The sequence below is a fragment of the Solanum lycopersicum genome, chromosome 3 (genome assembly GCF_036512215.1).
Source record: "Solanum lycopersicum chromosome 3, SLM_r2.1".
Taxonomy (NCBI): Eukaryota; Viridiplantae; Streptophyta; class Magnoliopsida; order Solanales; family Solanaceae; genus Solanum; species Solanum lycopersicum.
In genome coordinates, this window is record NC_090802.1 from 9,323,471 (window position 1) to 9,341,732 (window position 18,262).

General features: G+C 32.3%; 1 protein-coding gene across 1 annotated transcript; it reads left to right on the forward strand.

Annotated features, from left to right (window-relative positions):
- The first annotated feature begins 2,301 nt into the window (after positions 1–2,301).
- Positions 2,302–13,656, forward strand: LOC101244750 (casein kinase II subunit alpha-2). The gene is made up of 10 exons (XM_004234607.3): positions 2,302–2,829; positions 6,912–7,041; positions 7,456–7,650; positions 8,974–9,131; positions 10,681–10,771; positions 10,958–11,023; positions 11,304–11,386; positions 12,410–12,473; positions 12,584–12,652; positions 13,163–13,656. The coding sequence occupies exons 1-10, from the start codon at positions 2,744–2,746 to the stop codon at positions 13,220–13,222; spliced, it is 1,002 nt and encodes a 333-aa protein (XP_004234655.1). The 5' UTR covers positions 2,302–2,743; the 3' UTR covers positions 13,223–13,656.
- The last annotated feature ends 4,606 nt before the right edge of the window (positions 13,657–18,262 follow it).

Consider the following 18,262-nt stretch of genomic DNA (forward strand, 5'->3'; position numbering starts at 1 on the left):
GACAATAGTATGTTTTGTCTTAGCATAATGTTCTGTTGATTGTGGTAGTGAGTGTTGTTGTATTGTGACATTGTCCGTTATCTCTACTTTGTAGATCAGCAAGCTGTTCTTTAGTAGGAACATGCTAAACTCTGACTCAGCTGAACTAAGAAGAATACACTCACAATAGACTCCGGAGTGCCATGTAGGCTATGTATCCTCTTCCGAAAGACGGAAGCAATAATGGCGGCAGTATAGGGGTGCGATAGGCTATGTTAGTTTCTGATATCTTTCATGTAAACTTAATAACGTATTTAACTATATATATATATATTGGAAAAGGGCCTAAAATACTCTTAAAGTATTGGAAATGGTATAAAATTACCCTCCATCCACCTATTGGTTCCAAAATACCCTTCCAACCCACCTATTGGGTCCAAAATACCCTTGACATCCACCTTTTGGTTCAAAATTGACCACTTATTTAACGCTTTTATATTTAAACTATTTAAATATTTTTTTTAAATACGTGGAGATCAACTATTTGTTATAATTTAACTTATTAATATAATTTATAAATCAATCCACTACCCACTTATTACTAATTAAACCCCTCTAAATTAATAAATCCGTCACATTATTAATGCAACAACAGATTAGCTACTACCAATTGAGTGTTTTTAAAAATTTGAGGCGAAAATATCTATAGAAGTAAATTATCATACATTCAAGTGTCTAAATAAAATTACCGATAAACTTAAAAGTCTGACTATGTTTATCTTAATTATTCTTACATCTCAATTATGTGATGTTACTTCATAGGTAACTTTTTTTAAAAATAATATATTAAAGGTTTTAAAACAAATAATAAATATTTATTCAATTATATTTTTAAAAAATACATGAATTAATTCGAGATGTATTACTTCTTTACCTTTAATCATAAATTTCTCATTCAATCTTGAAAGAAAGTGTCCTCCTAAATAAGCAACTCAACCTAAATTTAATTGGGGTTTCGATTCGGACTCGAATAATTTTGAATGTTATTTTTAGGAATCTATAATTTCATTGCGTTTTAGTAGTGTTTATGATGATTTTGATATTATAATTGAATTATTAATTGGGTGAGGTTTGGTTAGTAATTAGTGGGTAGCGGTTGGTTTATAAATTATATTAATAAAATTAAATTATAACCAATAGTTGAACGTCAAGTATTTTAAAAAGTATTTAAAGAGTTTAATTTTAAAACAATTAAAAAAGTGGTCAATTTTTGAAACCAAAGGTGGATGACAAGGGTTTTTTGGAGCCAATAGGTGGATGAAAAGGGCATTTTGGAGCCAATAGGTGGATGAAGGGTAATTCTGTACCATTTTCAATACTTCAAGGGTATTTTAGGCCCTTTTCCGTATATATATATATATATATATATATATATATATATATATATATATATATACTTTTTTTGAAAAGTTGTTATTTTTATGATAACTTGTAATTGTTATGAAGAGTTGCGACTTTTATTAAAAAAAAATTGTGACTTTTATTAAAAATTGTGACCTTTCCGAATAGTTGTAGCTTTTCAAAAGAGTTGTAACCTTTCCGATAACGCACACTAAACACACTGCCTTTATTATCTATAAATAGAGGATTTTTCTCTCATTTTAAAACAAACTGACCTCGATTTTTTCTTTTCTGTTTCATTCTATTATTACAAATTTTGGTATGTTTTTTGTCGTCATTAATTTATGTTTATGTTATTAATTATTATTTCTGAGTACATGTTTTAAACATTGTTTTTATGTTTTTGCAAAGCTATTGTTACAAGTATTTGTCAATACAAATTAAATAACACACGTTAATTGAGTATCATGCAAATTTCTCTACTAAAATTGTTGAATGTGCAGTAAAATAATTCATTAAGAATCTATACTAACATTTATTAAAGACAAAATTCAAATTTGGTATGCCATTGTAAGGACATAAAGACCTTAAAAATGTTATTGAACCTTGATGTGCAAAGTGAACCAGGAAAAGAAGATAAAATTAATAAACTTTAAACACAAGTTCAAGGATCAATTATAAAATCAAATTAAAGATAATTGATAAAATAGAAAATGATAAGATGTTATAATTAACTTTTTTCTTTACATTATTAATAATATTTTTTACTATTAATCTTGTACGTGAGATAATACTATGTTTCAATTTTAATGATAATCTTATATGTTATTTTATAAATTTTATGATATTAAATTCGTATACAAATCGCGATTAATTTACTAATTAATACATATATAATTAAATCATTCATATATATATTTTGAATTTATCGGGCAACAAAACGACTCGCTAAATCCTTAGCAAGTATCCACTTGATAGTTGGCATGGACCACTAATAATTTTAGGGCTGAGGGTCAGACCCAAATTCACTGTCCAATTCCTGAGACTAGTCCAGTATATCCAACTTCACACCCAAAACTCGATCAACACCAACACTTCCACTTTACTGATTCTCTCTCTCTCTTTCTCTCTCTTTGTAAAATAATGTTAGACTGCGTAGCAGCAGTATACAATCGCCGTTGATTACACTACGGCGGTGGCTTCACATGGAAGATGCGCTCAATCTCTCTTCCGTATCTCTCTAGTGTGTGCTGTCCTTGTTGCTTATCGTGCTCCACTTGCGTCGCCTCCTGATTCGGTTGCAGGAAATTTCATCAGTTTTAGAAAGATCAACAGCTCCAAACTGGAGATTGACGGTAAAGTTATGTCGAAAGCTAGAGTTTACACCGATGTCAATGTGCTTCGCCCCAGAGAATATTGGGATTATGAAGCCCTTACTGTACAATGGGGGTAATTATTTTCTGCTTCTTTTTGGCTCTAATTGCTTAGTAATTGATGATTGAAGTTATATAATTTTATACTTTTGTATATTATGATATTTCGGTTAATATTATTGGGAAAAACCCTTTGGATCGCGGATTAGAATTATGCATGTATTACTAAAGTAGGGAGTAGATATGAGTGAATTTATGTATTATCTTATGCATGTAGTAGGTATCTAAGGATTAGATATACACGTACATTAGTTATTTCACTTACTAATGAAATAATTATGCAGGATTCTAAATTGTCAACCAAACGTGGTATTAGTTTTAGACATCAATAACTTAAGTTCCTATTTAGCTATTGAATATCGTACAAGTTTTAAGGAAATTCATACATAGATAACTTGTTTCTTATCCAATTACCAAGCAACCCCTTGTGTGCTAGATTGAGAACCTTAATTGTCTAAAACTTTTGTCTTAAAAGATAATTATGTAGTATCGAGAATTAAAGTATGTCGTATCGAGAACCAAATTCACATAGCCAAACAGACTAGTATGGATTGTGATATAGTTGATTGAATGATTGTTGACGGGATTATGGTTGTTTGGTAGCTGATTAGAATTACGCAAGTATTAGTAATGCAAGGATTAACTATGAGAGAATCTATGTATAATTTTATGTATGTATTAGTTTTGCTTGATTTCGGTATACATGCATTAGTTATTCCATCTTTTACTTGCATAAATAATACATGGATTCCTTCATAACTTATATATGTATTAGTTGTGTGGGTTCTTAAATTGCAAACCAAAGTGTATTAATTTTATACATGTATAGTTATTCCACCTTGGGTTTTTAAATTGCAAACCAAAATGTACTAATTTTTATATATGACTAGCTTACCTCCTAACCAACTGCCAAATGTAGAATTAGTTATTCACCTCTTAATACACGAATAGCTTGCTTCATTACTAGCTACTAAATGACCCTTTACGGAACAATGGGGGTAATATTTTATGCTTCTTTTTCATCTCTAATCACCTAGTAATTGATTAATGAAATTATGTTATATCTACTTTTGTATATTATGATTTTTCATATTACCATCTCCGCTCCTCTGACCCCACAGGTGATGCTATCGTTTATTGCAACAACCCCTTTTTAGGTGTTAGTTTGAGAGCCATAATTATTTAGAATTTTAAGAGACAATTATTTAGCATAGAGAATTAATTGAGTCAGAATAATTGATATGAAGGATTCATATAGTTGATTGACTAGTATGGGCTAAGGCATAGTTGATTGAGTGGTAGATTGATTGCTGAAGACAATTTCAGGTGTTTTTGGTATGGGTGTTGGTTTGCTGGTAAAATCCCTCTAATATACAAGAATTGCTTTTTCCTGGCTTCACACATAGGAAGAGTGTCATCAGCATAAAGTATGTGTGAAATAGCCAAACTCCCCCTTCCCTCCAATTTCTCTAAGCCACTCTAATTCTCTGCTTCCTTAGCATTCTTCTTAAGACCTCCATCATCAACACAAAAGGTATAGGTAGGGGGACAATGGATCACTGTGCCTCAACCATTTCCAGGATTTGAATTTTAAAGAGTCCTTGGAGACCCATTGATAAAGATTGAAAATCTGACTGTTGATATACAATACTGAGTTCGCTATAGTCATTTATATATTCATTTGTTCCATAAGATTTAATAAACATGACCAGTTTACATAAAGAAGTGTTCATCACTTCATTCCCAACCCAAGTTGCATCAGTAATTTGTCTACCTTTTATAAATGCACTCCAGTTTGCTGCAATCAATTTATCTATCACCTTTTTGCGTCTTTCCGCTAACAATTCTGCTGCAAGCTTTTGAACTCTGCCCAGCAGACTAATTGGTTTGAAATCTTTCACTTCTACTGCCCCCTTCTTTTCTGGGATCAAGGCAATAGAAATAGAATTGAAACTTTTTACAAATTTGCCTTCTTGAGAGAATCCTCTTCAATTGTATTCCAGCACTTCTGCAAAAATTCCATTGAAACCATCTGGGTCGGGTGCCTTCTCTCCTTAAAAGTAACTTTATTACCTCTTCCACTTTCTCCATAGTGAATGTCTCTGCAGCCACTCTTTTTCTTCCTGAACTTCTCTTAGGGTTACTTTCTACATGTTGGTCTCCACAGCTCAAGTTTAGGTATAGATCTCCATAGAACTCCAAAATATGATCTTTGATTCTCTGCTCATTATCCACCAACTTTCCTTCAGTAACTAGTAAGTTATCAGTACAATTTACCTTTTCTGTGCATTTGCCATCTGATGGAATTTTTTGTATTTTATTCCCTTGCTTGACCCAAAGGCATCTAGATTTTTGTCTTCTGGACACTTATTGTTTTGCAATACCTTCAGGCTCCTTGTTAATTAAATTCCAAACAGATTCAGTCTGGTTTCATTCCTGTTTCCCCTTCTCCCCTCTCCCGATGATTCAATTCTTCTGATCTCTTCATAGCTTTATTCTTCATTCCAAGCTTCCAAATACTTCCTTGTTCCATTTTTAATGTCCTTTTCAGCAATATTAGCTTCTTAGCAGTTAGCTGACAAAGCATCTGCTTTTCCTTCTTCATTATAAGAATTCCACCATTTTATCTAGCCATCTCTCAAATCACACTTCCTCGAACTTGATTTTCTTTCCCCTTTTCCCATTCTCCACATTTAAGAAAAGTCGGATAGTGATCTGACGTTGTTCTGGCCAACATTTCTTTAATTTGAAATACTCATTCCAAGTCTCTGAGACGAGAAATCTATCTAGCCTTGAAACTCGGTGATTATAAATGCTTCTAAACCATGTAAAATGTGCCTCCATGAAGTGGAAGATCAAATCAAAGAAAGGTCACTTGTAATTCTGGAGAACTTCCTTATTGATCTTGGATTTCTTTCCCTCCCCAGCTTCACATCTTCGAATCTATTTGTATTGAAATCTCCCTTTACTGCAAATGGACTAATAATCAGCCCATTAATAACAGCTAGTTCTTTCCACAGCTTCTTGCTCAATTTTATGTCGCAAGGCCCATGCACTGTAGTAAATGCAACTTGGAGCGTGTGTTAGTTTCTTCCATCATAACATTGGCTGAACATTGTCAAATAAGTTTTTTCTTTTTCTTTTTTTCTGACTGTTAAAAAGGTATTTATTAAATGTCCAGCAACCAGAAGGTGTTGTGGAAAATTATCAAAGGGTTGCTCCAGCTGATTCAACAACCGCCATTTTTTCTGGGGAACTTTCATATGAGTCCGTTCTTTCTTTTAATCTACTATAATGGTTCTAAATTGGCTTCTTAATATTAAGGACAAATTACATTGTAGGGATGCTTTCTGTGGTATTGAAAGGGACCTGAACAAGTGTGAAATTCTAATGCTAAAAACTTTAATCTTCTACCTAATTTCGAAATGTATCAAAGTCCTGTGTAGTAAGAAAAGTGGGATGCTATATTTCCAGCATCGCAAATATATTAATAGATTCTTGACGGTGTCATTTGCAATGGCCATGTTACACCACACTTGCGATGGCCATGTTACACCGTACTTGCGATAGCAATATGTACTTAGCACTAACTACAGATTCTGATTTGCTTTCAGAAATCCTTTCATTCCTTTCCTTCCAAACAATCCACCATCCTTGCTTTGTCGATAATGTTATCATTGCATTTCCATCTCCTTTTGTTGCAAAGAATAATCATGCCTTCAGATCCTTTCTGAGTTACTTGCTATGTGTACAGATTTTTATCACCATTTCATTTGTATTTACTTGAAGTAAAAGATAATTTAAAAGAAACTATAAAAAACTTTCTTGCAAAAAAGAGAAGAGTATGTAGGTTGTTAATATAAGTCCTGTGATGTTTTCCTTTTCAAGTTCCAAGTTTTCTGATGTCTTGGAATCACATCATGCAGCCTCCTTTGACAATTTAACCTTGCTTCATCAAATGCTGTTAAGATGATGGTATCAGTTATTTAATTGGATTTTGTTTCCGTTCAGAATCCCCTCTCTGACCAGTTAAACTTAATCAAACTCGGAGATATTGTATTATTCTCATTGAACCATCCTTCTGTTTTATTATTCCAGTGATCAGGATGACTATGAGGTTGTTCGGAAGGTTGGAAGAGGAAAATATAGTGAGGTTTTTGAAGGTATAAATGTTAACAGCAACGAGAAGTGCATAATCAAGATTCTGAAACCTGTTAAGAAGAAAAAGGTATAAGCTGGGTTTCAAGGATTTGTATATAATCTTTTTTTTTTCAGTTTCAAAAAATAAAAATAAAAAAGATTCTGCTTCACAAAGAAATTTAACTGTAAAAATGGTTATTTACTGTATTATATAAAGTTACTATTGTCTTGTCTACCAAATAGTACTTTTTGCTAACCTAACATTTTATAAAAATCATCCATGTTAACAACCTTTTAGAGAAAGTTGCATCTATCTTATGAATATGTAAAATATAAACCAATCTATTATTGAGCTTATTTTAGCCAGTGTGGTATCATTATGTATCCGCTGGTGCAGCTTTTTTCTATCTTCTCTCGTCTCTAATTTTGAACTTCTTCCATCAAATGATTTAATTGCAATTGTGTACATACTTTTGAACTGTTGTTGATGGTATTTGTCTAGATCAAGAGAGAGATCAAAATCTTGCAGAACCTCTGTGGCGGACCAAATGTTGTCAAACTCCTTGATATTGTCAGAGACCAGCACTCAAAAACACCAAGCTTAATTTTTGAGTATGTGAACAGTACAGATTTCAAAGTACTGTACCCAACATTAACGGATTATGACATACGCTACTACATATATGAGCTTCTCAAGGTAAAGGGATATCCATTGATTGCAGCCAGTATTTCTCCCCCCTCATTGTCTGCCTTGTTGTACTTTCCTTCTATTGGCATATGACTGAAGATATTAGTTTTATGCATGTCTCATTGTCTGCCTTGTTTTACTTTCCTTCTTTCGGCATATGACTGAAGATATTAGTTTTATGCATGTCTTATTGTCATCTAGCCGTAGGGTTTGCCTATCCCATGGGACCCATACTACTCTTTATGTTGACCAGGATTTGGGAGTCCCCTCCATTTATTTTATGCAGTATCACTCTTTTTATCAGAGATATGGTTTTGGAAGCACTTAAACATTTTGTAGATGTATTCTCATTTTCTTTTGATGGAGTCTGCTAAGTAAATTCCTTGCATTTATGAGCCTAGCACAGTTATAGAAGGCAGACTCTCATTTTTTTTTTGAAATTAGTAAATTGTATTCATCAGCATTAAGGATTTTGTCATTTGTAATCATGTCCTTGCCCCAAATTAAAAGTGAATTCTTATAAGGGGAGCTTTATGGATTTTAACAACATATCCGGTGTAATTCCACAAGTAGGCTCTGCGGAGAATGGTGTGCACACAAATCTTACCCCTACTTTGTGAAGGTAGAGAGAGTGATTCTGATAGAGTGTAGACCATTGGCTAAAGTAACGCATTCCAAAGTAACAAGTACAGTAATGAAGAAGACTTGTTGAAAATAATGGAGAAAAGCAACAACAAATAATACGCTAACCAAAGTAATAGAAACAACAACATACCCAGTGTAATCCTACAAGTGGGGTCTAGTATGCAGCCTTACCCCTACCTTGTGAAGCTAGAGGCCGTTTTAGAATAGAACCTTGGCTCACAGTCCCAAAAAAAAGTAAACAGGAGAGAAAGCATAACAAAGCATCCCGAACATCAACTACAACCAAATAATATGATAATCAAAGTACAAGAAACAAAAAAATGTAACAGAAATCGAAGGACAAAACTACAGCAATACAACAAGTACTAATATAACAGGAAGTGGGGATAGAGTTTGCAAGAAATGATTGTATTCAACAATTCTAAGAGGAAGTGGGTTCCCCAAACATGTGATGACCTCCGTTTTAGAAGTCTGTTTCAGTTATATCTTGGTGCTCGACGGAAACCTTTTTTAGACTAGCAAGTTGATAAATAAAATAACTCATAGTTCTTACTGTCTTAAGGTTGCCCTACTTCTGACAATAAAGCTTCTTATGACAGTTGTTTAGTTCACCATTGGTCAATTCCTTATGTATATTGTATATTATATGGAGGAAGTGGGAATTGAAATTTCTTTATGAACCTGCAGGCACTAGACTATTGTCATTCTCAGGGAATAATGCACAGAGATGTCAAGCCACATAATGTTATGATAGACCATGAGTTGCGGAAGCTTCGCTTGATAGACTGGGGTCTTGCTGAATTTTACCATCCAGGAAAGGAATATAATGTCCGTGTGGCTTCAAGGTAAGGCATATTTTGCTAAAAACTGATTGGTGGAATAGGTGCAGTTGCTTTGCCCAAAGTAGGCCTTATTTACAGTTTTTTAATAGTTAACGGCTCTTTCTATTTTTACTTTACAAACTGTTCTCTGGGAATTTGAGCTTGTAGTTCGAAAACAAGATAATCCTGTAGGTCTTTGTTAAGTTAGCTGTTTTGTTATGGACTACACTGCCTCAGATGAAATAAGATATTCATCATGTGGGTTGGCTTTTGGAGTTTGAATTTTTTAAATTTCTATCTCAAAATGCTTATGATGCTACTTTCCAACCATGAGGACATGGGACACTCCTTCATAAGGAGCTTCATTCACTTTGCTATGCTAGCAGAAAAGGCTCCTTGGCTTCACTATATCTACTCTTAGGGTTAGTGATATGATGTATAAGGAAAATAATCATGATGAACCTTATCCAAAAATGTTTGGTTGTAATTTAAATCATGGATACCTTAATTCTTGTGTAACATAATAAATCAATTGGTGTGTTATTTTATACCACCACCAACATGGAATACTAATCCATGTATAAGTGTACCTAAAGGACAAACCTATCATTATCTTTTTCCTAGAAACCAACGAAGGCCAAGCATCCATGGTTATACTTATAATTGTAAATCCATTACTTCTTAGTTGAAAAATAAACAAATATTTTGAATGATATCTCTTATATATCCAATCAGTGTTATCAAAGCTAAAAGCGCAAAAAAGCTCTAAGGTCCGTGGGGTCTTTAAGCGCAAAGCGCAAATAAAGTGGGTTTAATGAAAAAGGCGCAAAGGGAGAAAAGAATACAAATATATATTTTAGTCCAAGTCTAATAATTATAAACATAAATGACAAAGATATGACCAAAGAAATTGAAAAAAAATTATGATAAAGTGAAATATCAATTTATTAGTTTCACTTCTTCATAAGAGGCTCATTGGCAAGGAAATGTTTGCCTTAGAACCTTGATGACAACATGAAGTGCACATAAAGCGAGGCGAAACGCTTAACACGTTTTGAGCCTCGCTTCAGGGCTTAAGCGCGCCTTTGATAACCCTGTATCCAATTTAAGTGCAATGAACCTAACACCTAACAAGAAATAGTATATGTATTACTAATCTTTGCATAACTAACACCTACATAAACTAATACTTGCATTATAATCCCTGTATAACTATACATCATACCAAACGACCCCTTAAGAAGATTACCAAGAGGTGCTCTTTGCAGTGTAACCATTTAATGGAATGTACACTTTCCAGCTTGTAAGTTTGCTTGACTTGACAAAAGAATCTACAAACTGCTCTCCATGAATCCATACATATGCTAGAGCTGTCAATTTTTGCTTGGAGAAAGTTAGAAGATGTTCAAGGTCAATTTGAAACCAGTGTAGAAGTTAAGTTGGCCACATAATGTAAACTTATGGTACATAATGTATCATAATATCTAGTGGCCATTGATTTGATTTTATCCCCTCTTTTGGTCTATAAAAGGCTATCATGGCAAGTTTGAATATGTTTTTGTTTGTTTTTCAGATACTTCAAGGGCCCTGAACTTCTAGTTGACTTGCAAGACTATGACTATTCTTTGGACATGTGGAGCCTTGGATGCATGTTTGCAGGAATGGTAAGAAGCTTTAAGCCAATCATGGGGCTTCAATCATTTTCCTAGATCTGAGATTGTGGTCCTTTGAAATTAGACCCACAAGTTTTTAGAGATTACTTATCAAAAAAAGATTATATAGATTACATTGTGCATTAGTTTTTATCATCTTGTTAATTGTGCTTAATAGGCGTATTGTTCTTTATGTAGATCTTCCGCAAGGAACCTTTCTTCTATGGCCATGATAACCAGGATCAGCTTGTCAAAATTGCTAAGGTAACCTGTTTGGCTACAGCTCTCTGCTCAAGCAATCTCCTGTTTTGTGTCTTTTCTGGATCCGAATATGGTTCAATGAGTTCTGTCCCAAATGTTACCCCTTTGCTTGCCTCTAAATAAATTTTGCAACTAGGTCGATGGTCTATAATAGTCTTGATGGTAGGTTCATATGGTTACCTCTATCAGTAGAGTAGTCAGTTGTTTGAATGAGAGGAAACGTTATCAGGTGCAAGTATATCTTACCAATTCTATTGGAGTTGATGGAGAATTATCTTTTTAGGTACTTGGAACTGATGAGTTGAATGCATATTTGCACAAGTATCAACTAGAGCTTGATCCTCAGCTGGAGGCGATGGTTGGCAGGTATGTTTCAGGCTGTCATCTTTAACCTTGTTAATATTTCATCACCAAGCATAAACCTATTGAAATGAATTGCTCTCTCAATTCCTTTTTGATAAACACGGTTAGTCCTTATAAATAAATAAAAACGATTCACATGGTTGACTTTTCTTAGAACCTAGGATAAAGTTCAAATGATTTATTATATTCGAGTTTGGTGGACATAGGTTATTGTGAGAGTTGGGCAAGTTGAAAAAGATAGAGATGTAGAGTAGTTAAATCACATTGGACACTCTGAGCAGTATTGCAGAAAGGAAATAAGTCTTTATTTTTTATAAAACATACTCCCTCCGTTTAAAAAAGAATGACCTAGTTTGACTTGGAACGGAGTTTAAGAAAAGAAAGAAGACTTTTTAATCTTGTGGTTCTAAATTAAAGTTATATCAAATGTACCAAAATGCCCTTTAATCTTGTGGTCTTAAACATGCCACGTGGAAAGTTAAGGTTAAAGTGTCGCCAAAAAAGGAAAGGGGGCATTCTTTTTAAAACAGACAAAAGGATATAGGGTCATTCTTTTTTAAACGGAGGGAGTACTAATTACTAAAAATTCATGCAACCCTGCAAAGTGCAAACTGCCTCTCTACCCCAAAAAGGTAGGGAATGGCAAGGTCTATGTACATCCTATCCACCCCGGTCCCACTTGTGGGATTAGACTGGGTATGTCATTGTTATTTGTATACAAATTTCTAAAATAATTACCAATTCAAAGAAAAGGGGATGGAGGAAGGGAGTACAAAATCAACTGTGAGCTGCAACTGGATAGTGTTGCTGACTTACTAAGATAATCTCCGAAGCTAGCTATGACAGAAATGTGGAAGTAGCTGGTTGGTCAAACAAAACGACTTGGAGGGGGGTGGGGATTAGTAACAACTAAATAAGGTTCTTATTGAAATAAGTTTCACCAGTTAGCTTTCACAGAATGGTGGCATATCTGATTGCAGTCAGAATATATGCTATTGATAGTTAATATAGTCACTTCTCCTGCAGGCACAGTAGGAAGCCATGGTCCAAATTTATTAATGCAGATAATCAGCATCTGGTGTCGCCTGAGGTATGTGCCTTTCAATCTGTGGTAATTTATTTTAACCACTTTGGTTTGACTTGCTATAAAAAATATCCTTGCTCAGAATTTGATACTTCGATTTTGAGGTGTAATTGCAGGCTATAGATTTTCTTGACAAGCTTCTCCGTTATGATCATCAGGATAGACCTACTGCAAAAGAAGCAATGGTAATTCCATATAGTCATAAATTCTGTTTTTTAAATGAGTATTGTTTTATTTCCAAGTATAAGTAGCAAGGGAGGGATTGTGTGACTTTTGAAAACCGACAGCATTAAGACCAGGTTATGGATAATTAACTACAATTTAAGTTTTCAACAAGACACTTGAAAAAAAGTTATAAACAAGACGCATGCCCCAGGAAAGAGATTATATGGGGAAAGGTGTGGGAGAAGAAAAGGAACTAACTATATCGAGGTTCTGGAATTTAACCAACTTTTGTTCTTTGTTTCCTCTGTGTTTGGAAGATATCTTAAACCATGCCTTTGTTGGTTTTATCACCTCATCATGCTAGGGCTTCTTTATTTTTTTATTTTCGCCGTCTGTTTATGGTTACATGCACAGACAAAGGGTTTTTTTGTATTTTTTTGTGTGTATGATTTTCACTAGTGCATTTGATATCATGTGTATGTATTGGTTCTCAGATTTTTGGCATAAACCTGATATCTAGTTTTTTGTAGGCCCATCCTTATTTCTTGCAAGTGAGGGCTGCAGAGAATAGCAGGATGAGGACGCAATAGATGTTACTTTGGGAAAGAGGGAGCTTATGGTGTAATGTTAGCAAATATTGTCATCTTCATCTATTTGAGATTATGGTATGGCAGAAGTTCATGATGGAACATTTCATGAGCAATTGGTTTCATCAGTTTACCCCCTCATGGCCTTCTTCACTCTGCTGGTTATGAATTATCTTGCATTAGCCCTCCTGCTTTCGTATCCAAAGTCGATTGTGTAATGTTTGAAAATTGAAATATACTGAAAAGCTTTGCCCTAGACACTGGCAATATATTCTAAGGTTGCATATGTTTTAACTCGAGATATAATCTTTAGTTTCCTTGTCTCTGGTTTGTTAGGATTTAGGAATTGATTGGCAAAAGATTACTTGGAGGGCAATGCCCGATGGTGTACTGTAATAGTTCAGTTTTATGGTATTCAAGTTAAGTTTCTTTTGTTATCCAGGATACCGTAAGGCCGAATTTGGTGAGGGGGACTAAAAATAAGAATTATGGGATAAGATTTTCTTATTTTGTTTGGTTGTCATGTCTGGTATAATTTATCCCTATCATTATGAGATAACTTGTTTCCAACCAAACGATTCCTCTTTGCTAGCTTAGTTCACTGTGCTTTACTAGCTTAGTTCAGGGTTTGCTTGCCTAAAAAGCCACAGGAGGTCTAAACTTGACAGATATCCAAGTATATTGCATGAAATAATGCAAAGTCTTGTTGGGATTTATGGGATAAATGGTGGGACAAGTTATCCCAAATAGGACACAAAATTTATCTCATCACTAAATACTTATTTCATCATTATTTATCTTTATTCCTCTCACCAAACGATTCCAAGTGTGGAGGCTATGTGATGCAGGGTGGGTAAGTTGGAAGATGCCATTTATGAAACTTCTAAGGATATTATACTCTAAAAATTGACTAGATAATTTAGTAAAACATTTTATCTTCGCACCAGGGTATGTTTGGTATAAAGAGTATTTTCTATCGGAAATAATTTCACATTTATCTTATGATGTTTGATTAATATGTAAAAAATATTATTTCAAAAAGTATTTGTATACATAAAAATTTAGACACTATTTGAGGTAGAAGAGTAGGAGCTGTGGGCGGTGTTGGGGCTATGGAGGGTGGGGTTTGTTATATAGTGGAAAGGAATAAATTGGTGTGGAGGTTTATTTTTCTAATTGGTGTATTTAGACGAAGGAAAATGTTTTTCATGAGAAGTATTTTTTTGAAAAATGTTTTTTACGAAAATTAGTGGGTTTTTTTTTTAAAAAAAAATAATTTCATGTGTTCGGTAGATTAAAAAAATATTTATGAGGTTGGGGCGGAATGGAGTAAAATGTTATGTAAAAAGAACTTCTCAATACCAAACACACCCTAGTAGACTCTTACTTATTTGAAACATTAAGGGGTCGTTTGATAGAATGTATTAATAAAAATAATGCATGCATAGATGTGTACTAGTAATACGTTATTTGATGTTAGTATTAGTTGTACACATTGTTTGGTGGAGTGTATAAACATAATGCAAAATAAGGTGCATTAGTAGTGCTTATATTAGTAATCCCTACATTAGTTATGCAAGCATTATTTCTTATACATTGTTTGATTTTATAAATCAAAAATAATAAATCTTGCATAATTTCTATTAAAAAATATATGTTTACAAACCCTTCACACTTTATTATTTGTACACTTCCTTTGCAACAAAATTATTTGCTAAAACATCAAAAAAAATATTTCTTTCCTAAAACATCATTAACTCTTCATTCTTTTTCTTCTTTTTTTCAACAATAATTTTAAATAATTTTCTTTTGGATGATGTAATAAGTAATTATACTATTAAGTCAAAATATTTTTTGTGACAAATTGACAAACAATTTCTTTTATTTACATTGAAAACAAAGCATTTAGATTGTCATCAAATACTAATAACATACAGGAAAGTGATGCAATCAACTCAAGAAAAAGAGAGTAATTTACTTTTTCACATCTATTATTATTCTTGACTATTAAGATAAATCAACTAAGATCATATTCTTGTATAACAAAAAAAAAATCTACCTTTATTTTTATTATCATATTTAAGGATGAATTTTTGTGCTACTAATCAAAGAAAATAACGGATGTGAAAAAAAGAATAAATTTTGTTTTTTTGAGTTAATAAGTTGGGGGTGAGGCAGTGGGCTGCTTAAAATTTATCTAACGTCACAATAGTCAAATTTTTTATTAAATTATATAGAAATTTAACCTTTTTTTTAAGAGACCACAAAACACCTATTAAGACACTAATAAATTAAAAAATACTAAAAAGCAAATCAACATAACAATAAAAACTTATAACAATAAAGAAGGTAAAAATTTAAAGAATCCCATAGTGTAATTCAATAATATCATTTTGTCCCGATAAATTTAGTATTTACAAAAAATCCCTTAAATTTGTTGAGCCGTGATACTTTAGACTTTAGTGATACATGGTAAATGATACATGGTAATTTTAAACTGTTGAGAAAAAAAAAGGGGAAAAAACAGTACAGTTAATGTTGTTAATAAAACAGCTAAATTTACGGTAACATATCATTAATCAGCATAAAATCAGCACTTAATTGGATATTAATTTCAAATTTTGAAAAACAAAGATTATGTCATCTATTTTGAAAATAATTTTTTTGAACAATCTGTTAAATTTCGAACTACAATAATTTTATTGTTGTTACAGTGGATTTTTCAAGATGAATACTTCGATTTTGATGAGACATTCCGGAATTTGGGTGAACAAATTGCAGTATGAAAGTTACAAAATCGACGGAATCGTTGTTGGAGATTTAATTTCATATCTAATACATGTATGAGAAACATCGACTAAACAATATACACACTGATTCTATATGTATCATCAAGTACAGTTAATGACGCATTTATTAAACTTAGTGAATGATACAATATAACAATTTTCAAACATGTATCAGTACATCAACTAAACAACTAATACATGATATCAGTTTTCAGAAATTCATACTATATGCAAAACATGTGATACATATCTACTACATGTATCAGTGAATTGACTAAACACTGTACACACTGATTCTATATGTATCATCAAGCACAGTTGATGACGCATTTACGAAACTTATTGAATGATACATTACAACAATTTTCAAAACTTCATGATACATATAAAATATTATGATACACAACAAATTCATGTATCAATTCACCTCTAAAACACTATACACACTTATTCAAATGTATCGGCAAGCACACTAGATTCCTTAAAATTTTTACTAATTTCAACAACAGTTTTAAGTACCAAAATACTAACCCGAGACAATATAGGCCTAACAACAATGTTTGCTGCTTTTTTTTTTTGTTGTTGTATTTTGACAACCTTTGATTTTGATATTTCGCCAGAGTCTTTGTTTGAATCCTTCTGAAGATTCATAGGATCATGAAAAAACTTTTTCCTATTTTCTTTCCAATGTGGGAATTTACCATAATAGAGCTAAAGAATGAAAGTGAGGATTCGAGGCTTGCTTGCACTTATCAACGAGAGAGGTAGTAAATCCAATAATTAATTTATGAAAGAATCTTGCAAAGAAGAAAAGAAAAAAATGTAATGGGTTAAGATGAATGAAGATGATTAAGGAAAAAAAAGAACTGAAATTTGATGGAGTAAGAAGAAGACGGTAGAAGTTAATGGAAGTTGTCCTGCTTCCTGATATTTTTACTTTTTTAAATTTCAAATTTTTTAAATTTTGAAATTCAAAATTTCAAAATTTGGTCTTTTAATTAAAATTAATTAAATTTAAAAATTCAAAATCATAAAGCTGATTAAAAGGTTGAGTGTTTAAATGGATAAAATTTAAAATTCAAAAACTGATTTAAGAGGTTGAGTGTTTTAATGGAGAAAAAATAGACATTAAAATGGGTAAATGTGTATTATAAGAGAGAGAATGTAATGTATCTAAAAACTTACACTAAAATTAAAAAAAAAGGGAATTATGTAATATTTAAAAAAAGTAGGAAAAATTGGAGAATATAAAAATTATAGTTGTGTATTTAAGTTATTTTTCCATAAAGAAAATGAAAAGACTCTAAAGGTAGTTTTGTAATTATTTAATATAATGCAAGTGTTAAATGCTATGTATTATTAATATTTAATTTTCTTTTTTATATTAGCAATACACAACTTAATACACAATAGTGCTTGCATTAGTTATCCATGGTATGAAAAAGTGAACCAAACAAAGTATTGCTAATAAACATCTAATGTATGCATTATTTTCCTAATACACCCTACCAAACGACCTAAAAACGTTTAGCTATTAGTAGTGCAAGGAGATTTAATGCATGTTATACATGCATGGTTAAAGATCCAATTAACTCCTCAAAATCGTCTTCACTATAATTATAAATGATATCTTTTTAAATAAAATATTTTTATGCAATGCATGATATTTTTAATACAATAATCAATCAATGCATATGAAATCATCTATGTATAACTAATACAAACATAACTAATACAAGCAATATTAATAATACACTCTATTTAGCATTATATCAAATAATTCTAAGATTAAAATGTCAAAAACATACGTAAATAAACATTTTTTTAAAATTTCATACTTAAATTATTAAAAATGTGAGTCTCTCCTCATATATAAACTATTATTCGACTGCCAGCTACGTGCAACTGTGCAAGCATTATCAATGCCACTTCTGATATAGAAAACACTAGTGACTATCAAACGGTTAGAAAATCTTTTGGGGAATACATATTTTTTTTCCTCATATAAGGTATGAGGTGTGAAATAGGTGGAGTACCTCAAAATATTAAAAGCATTTTATAAATGGCGTAATACATAAATATGTTCTTTAACTTAGCTTCGAATTATATTTATGTCTTTCAACTTTGGGTATGCATAAGTAGATACTTAAACTTGTATAAAGTTGAACAAATAGACACACATATCTTACATGCATGTCATTTTTCGTCCTACGTGTATTTTGTCATGTAGAATTCATGTGTTTATTTATTTAAA

What these genes read in the sequence shown, in the direction of transcription:
- LOC101244750 (XM_004234607.3), top strand. Translation starts at nt 2,744, where the DNA reads ATGTCGAAAGCTAGAGTTTACACCGATGTCAATGTGCTTCGCCCCAGA. An exon ending in ACATATATGAGCTTCTCAAG is followed by an intron (nt 7,651 to 8,973) that starts GTAAAGGGATAT and finishes ATGAACCTGCAG; the next exon opens with GCACTAGACTATTGTCATTC. An exon ending in AGCTTGTCAAAATTGCTAAG is followed by an intron (nt 11,024 to 11,303) that starts GTAACCTGTTTG and finishes TTATCTTTTTAG; the next exon opens with GTACTTGGAACTGATGAGTT.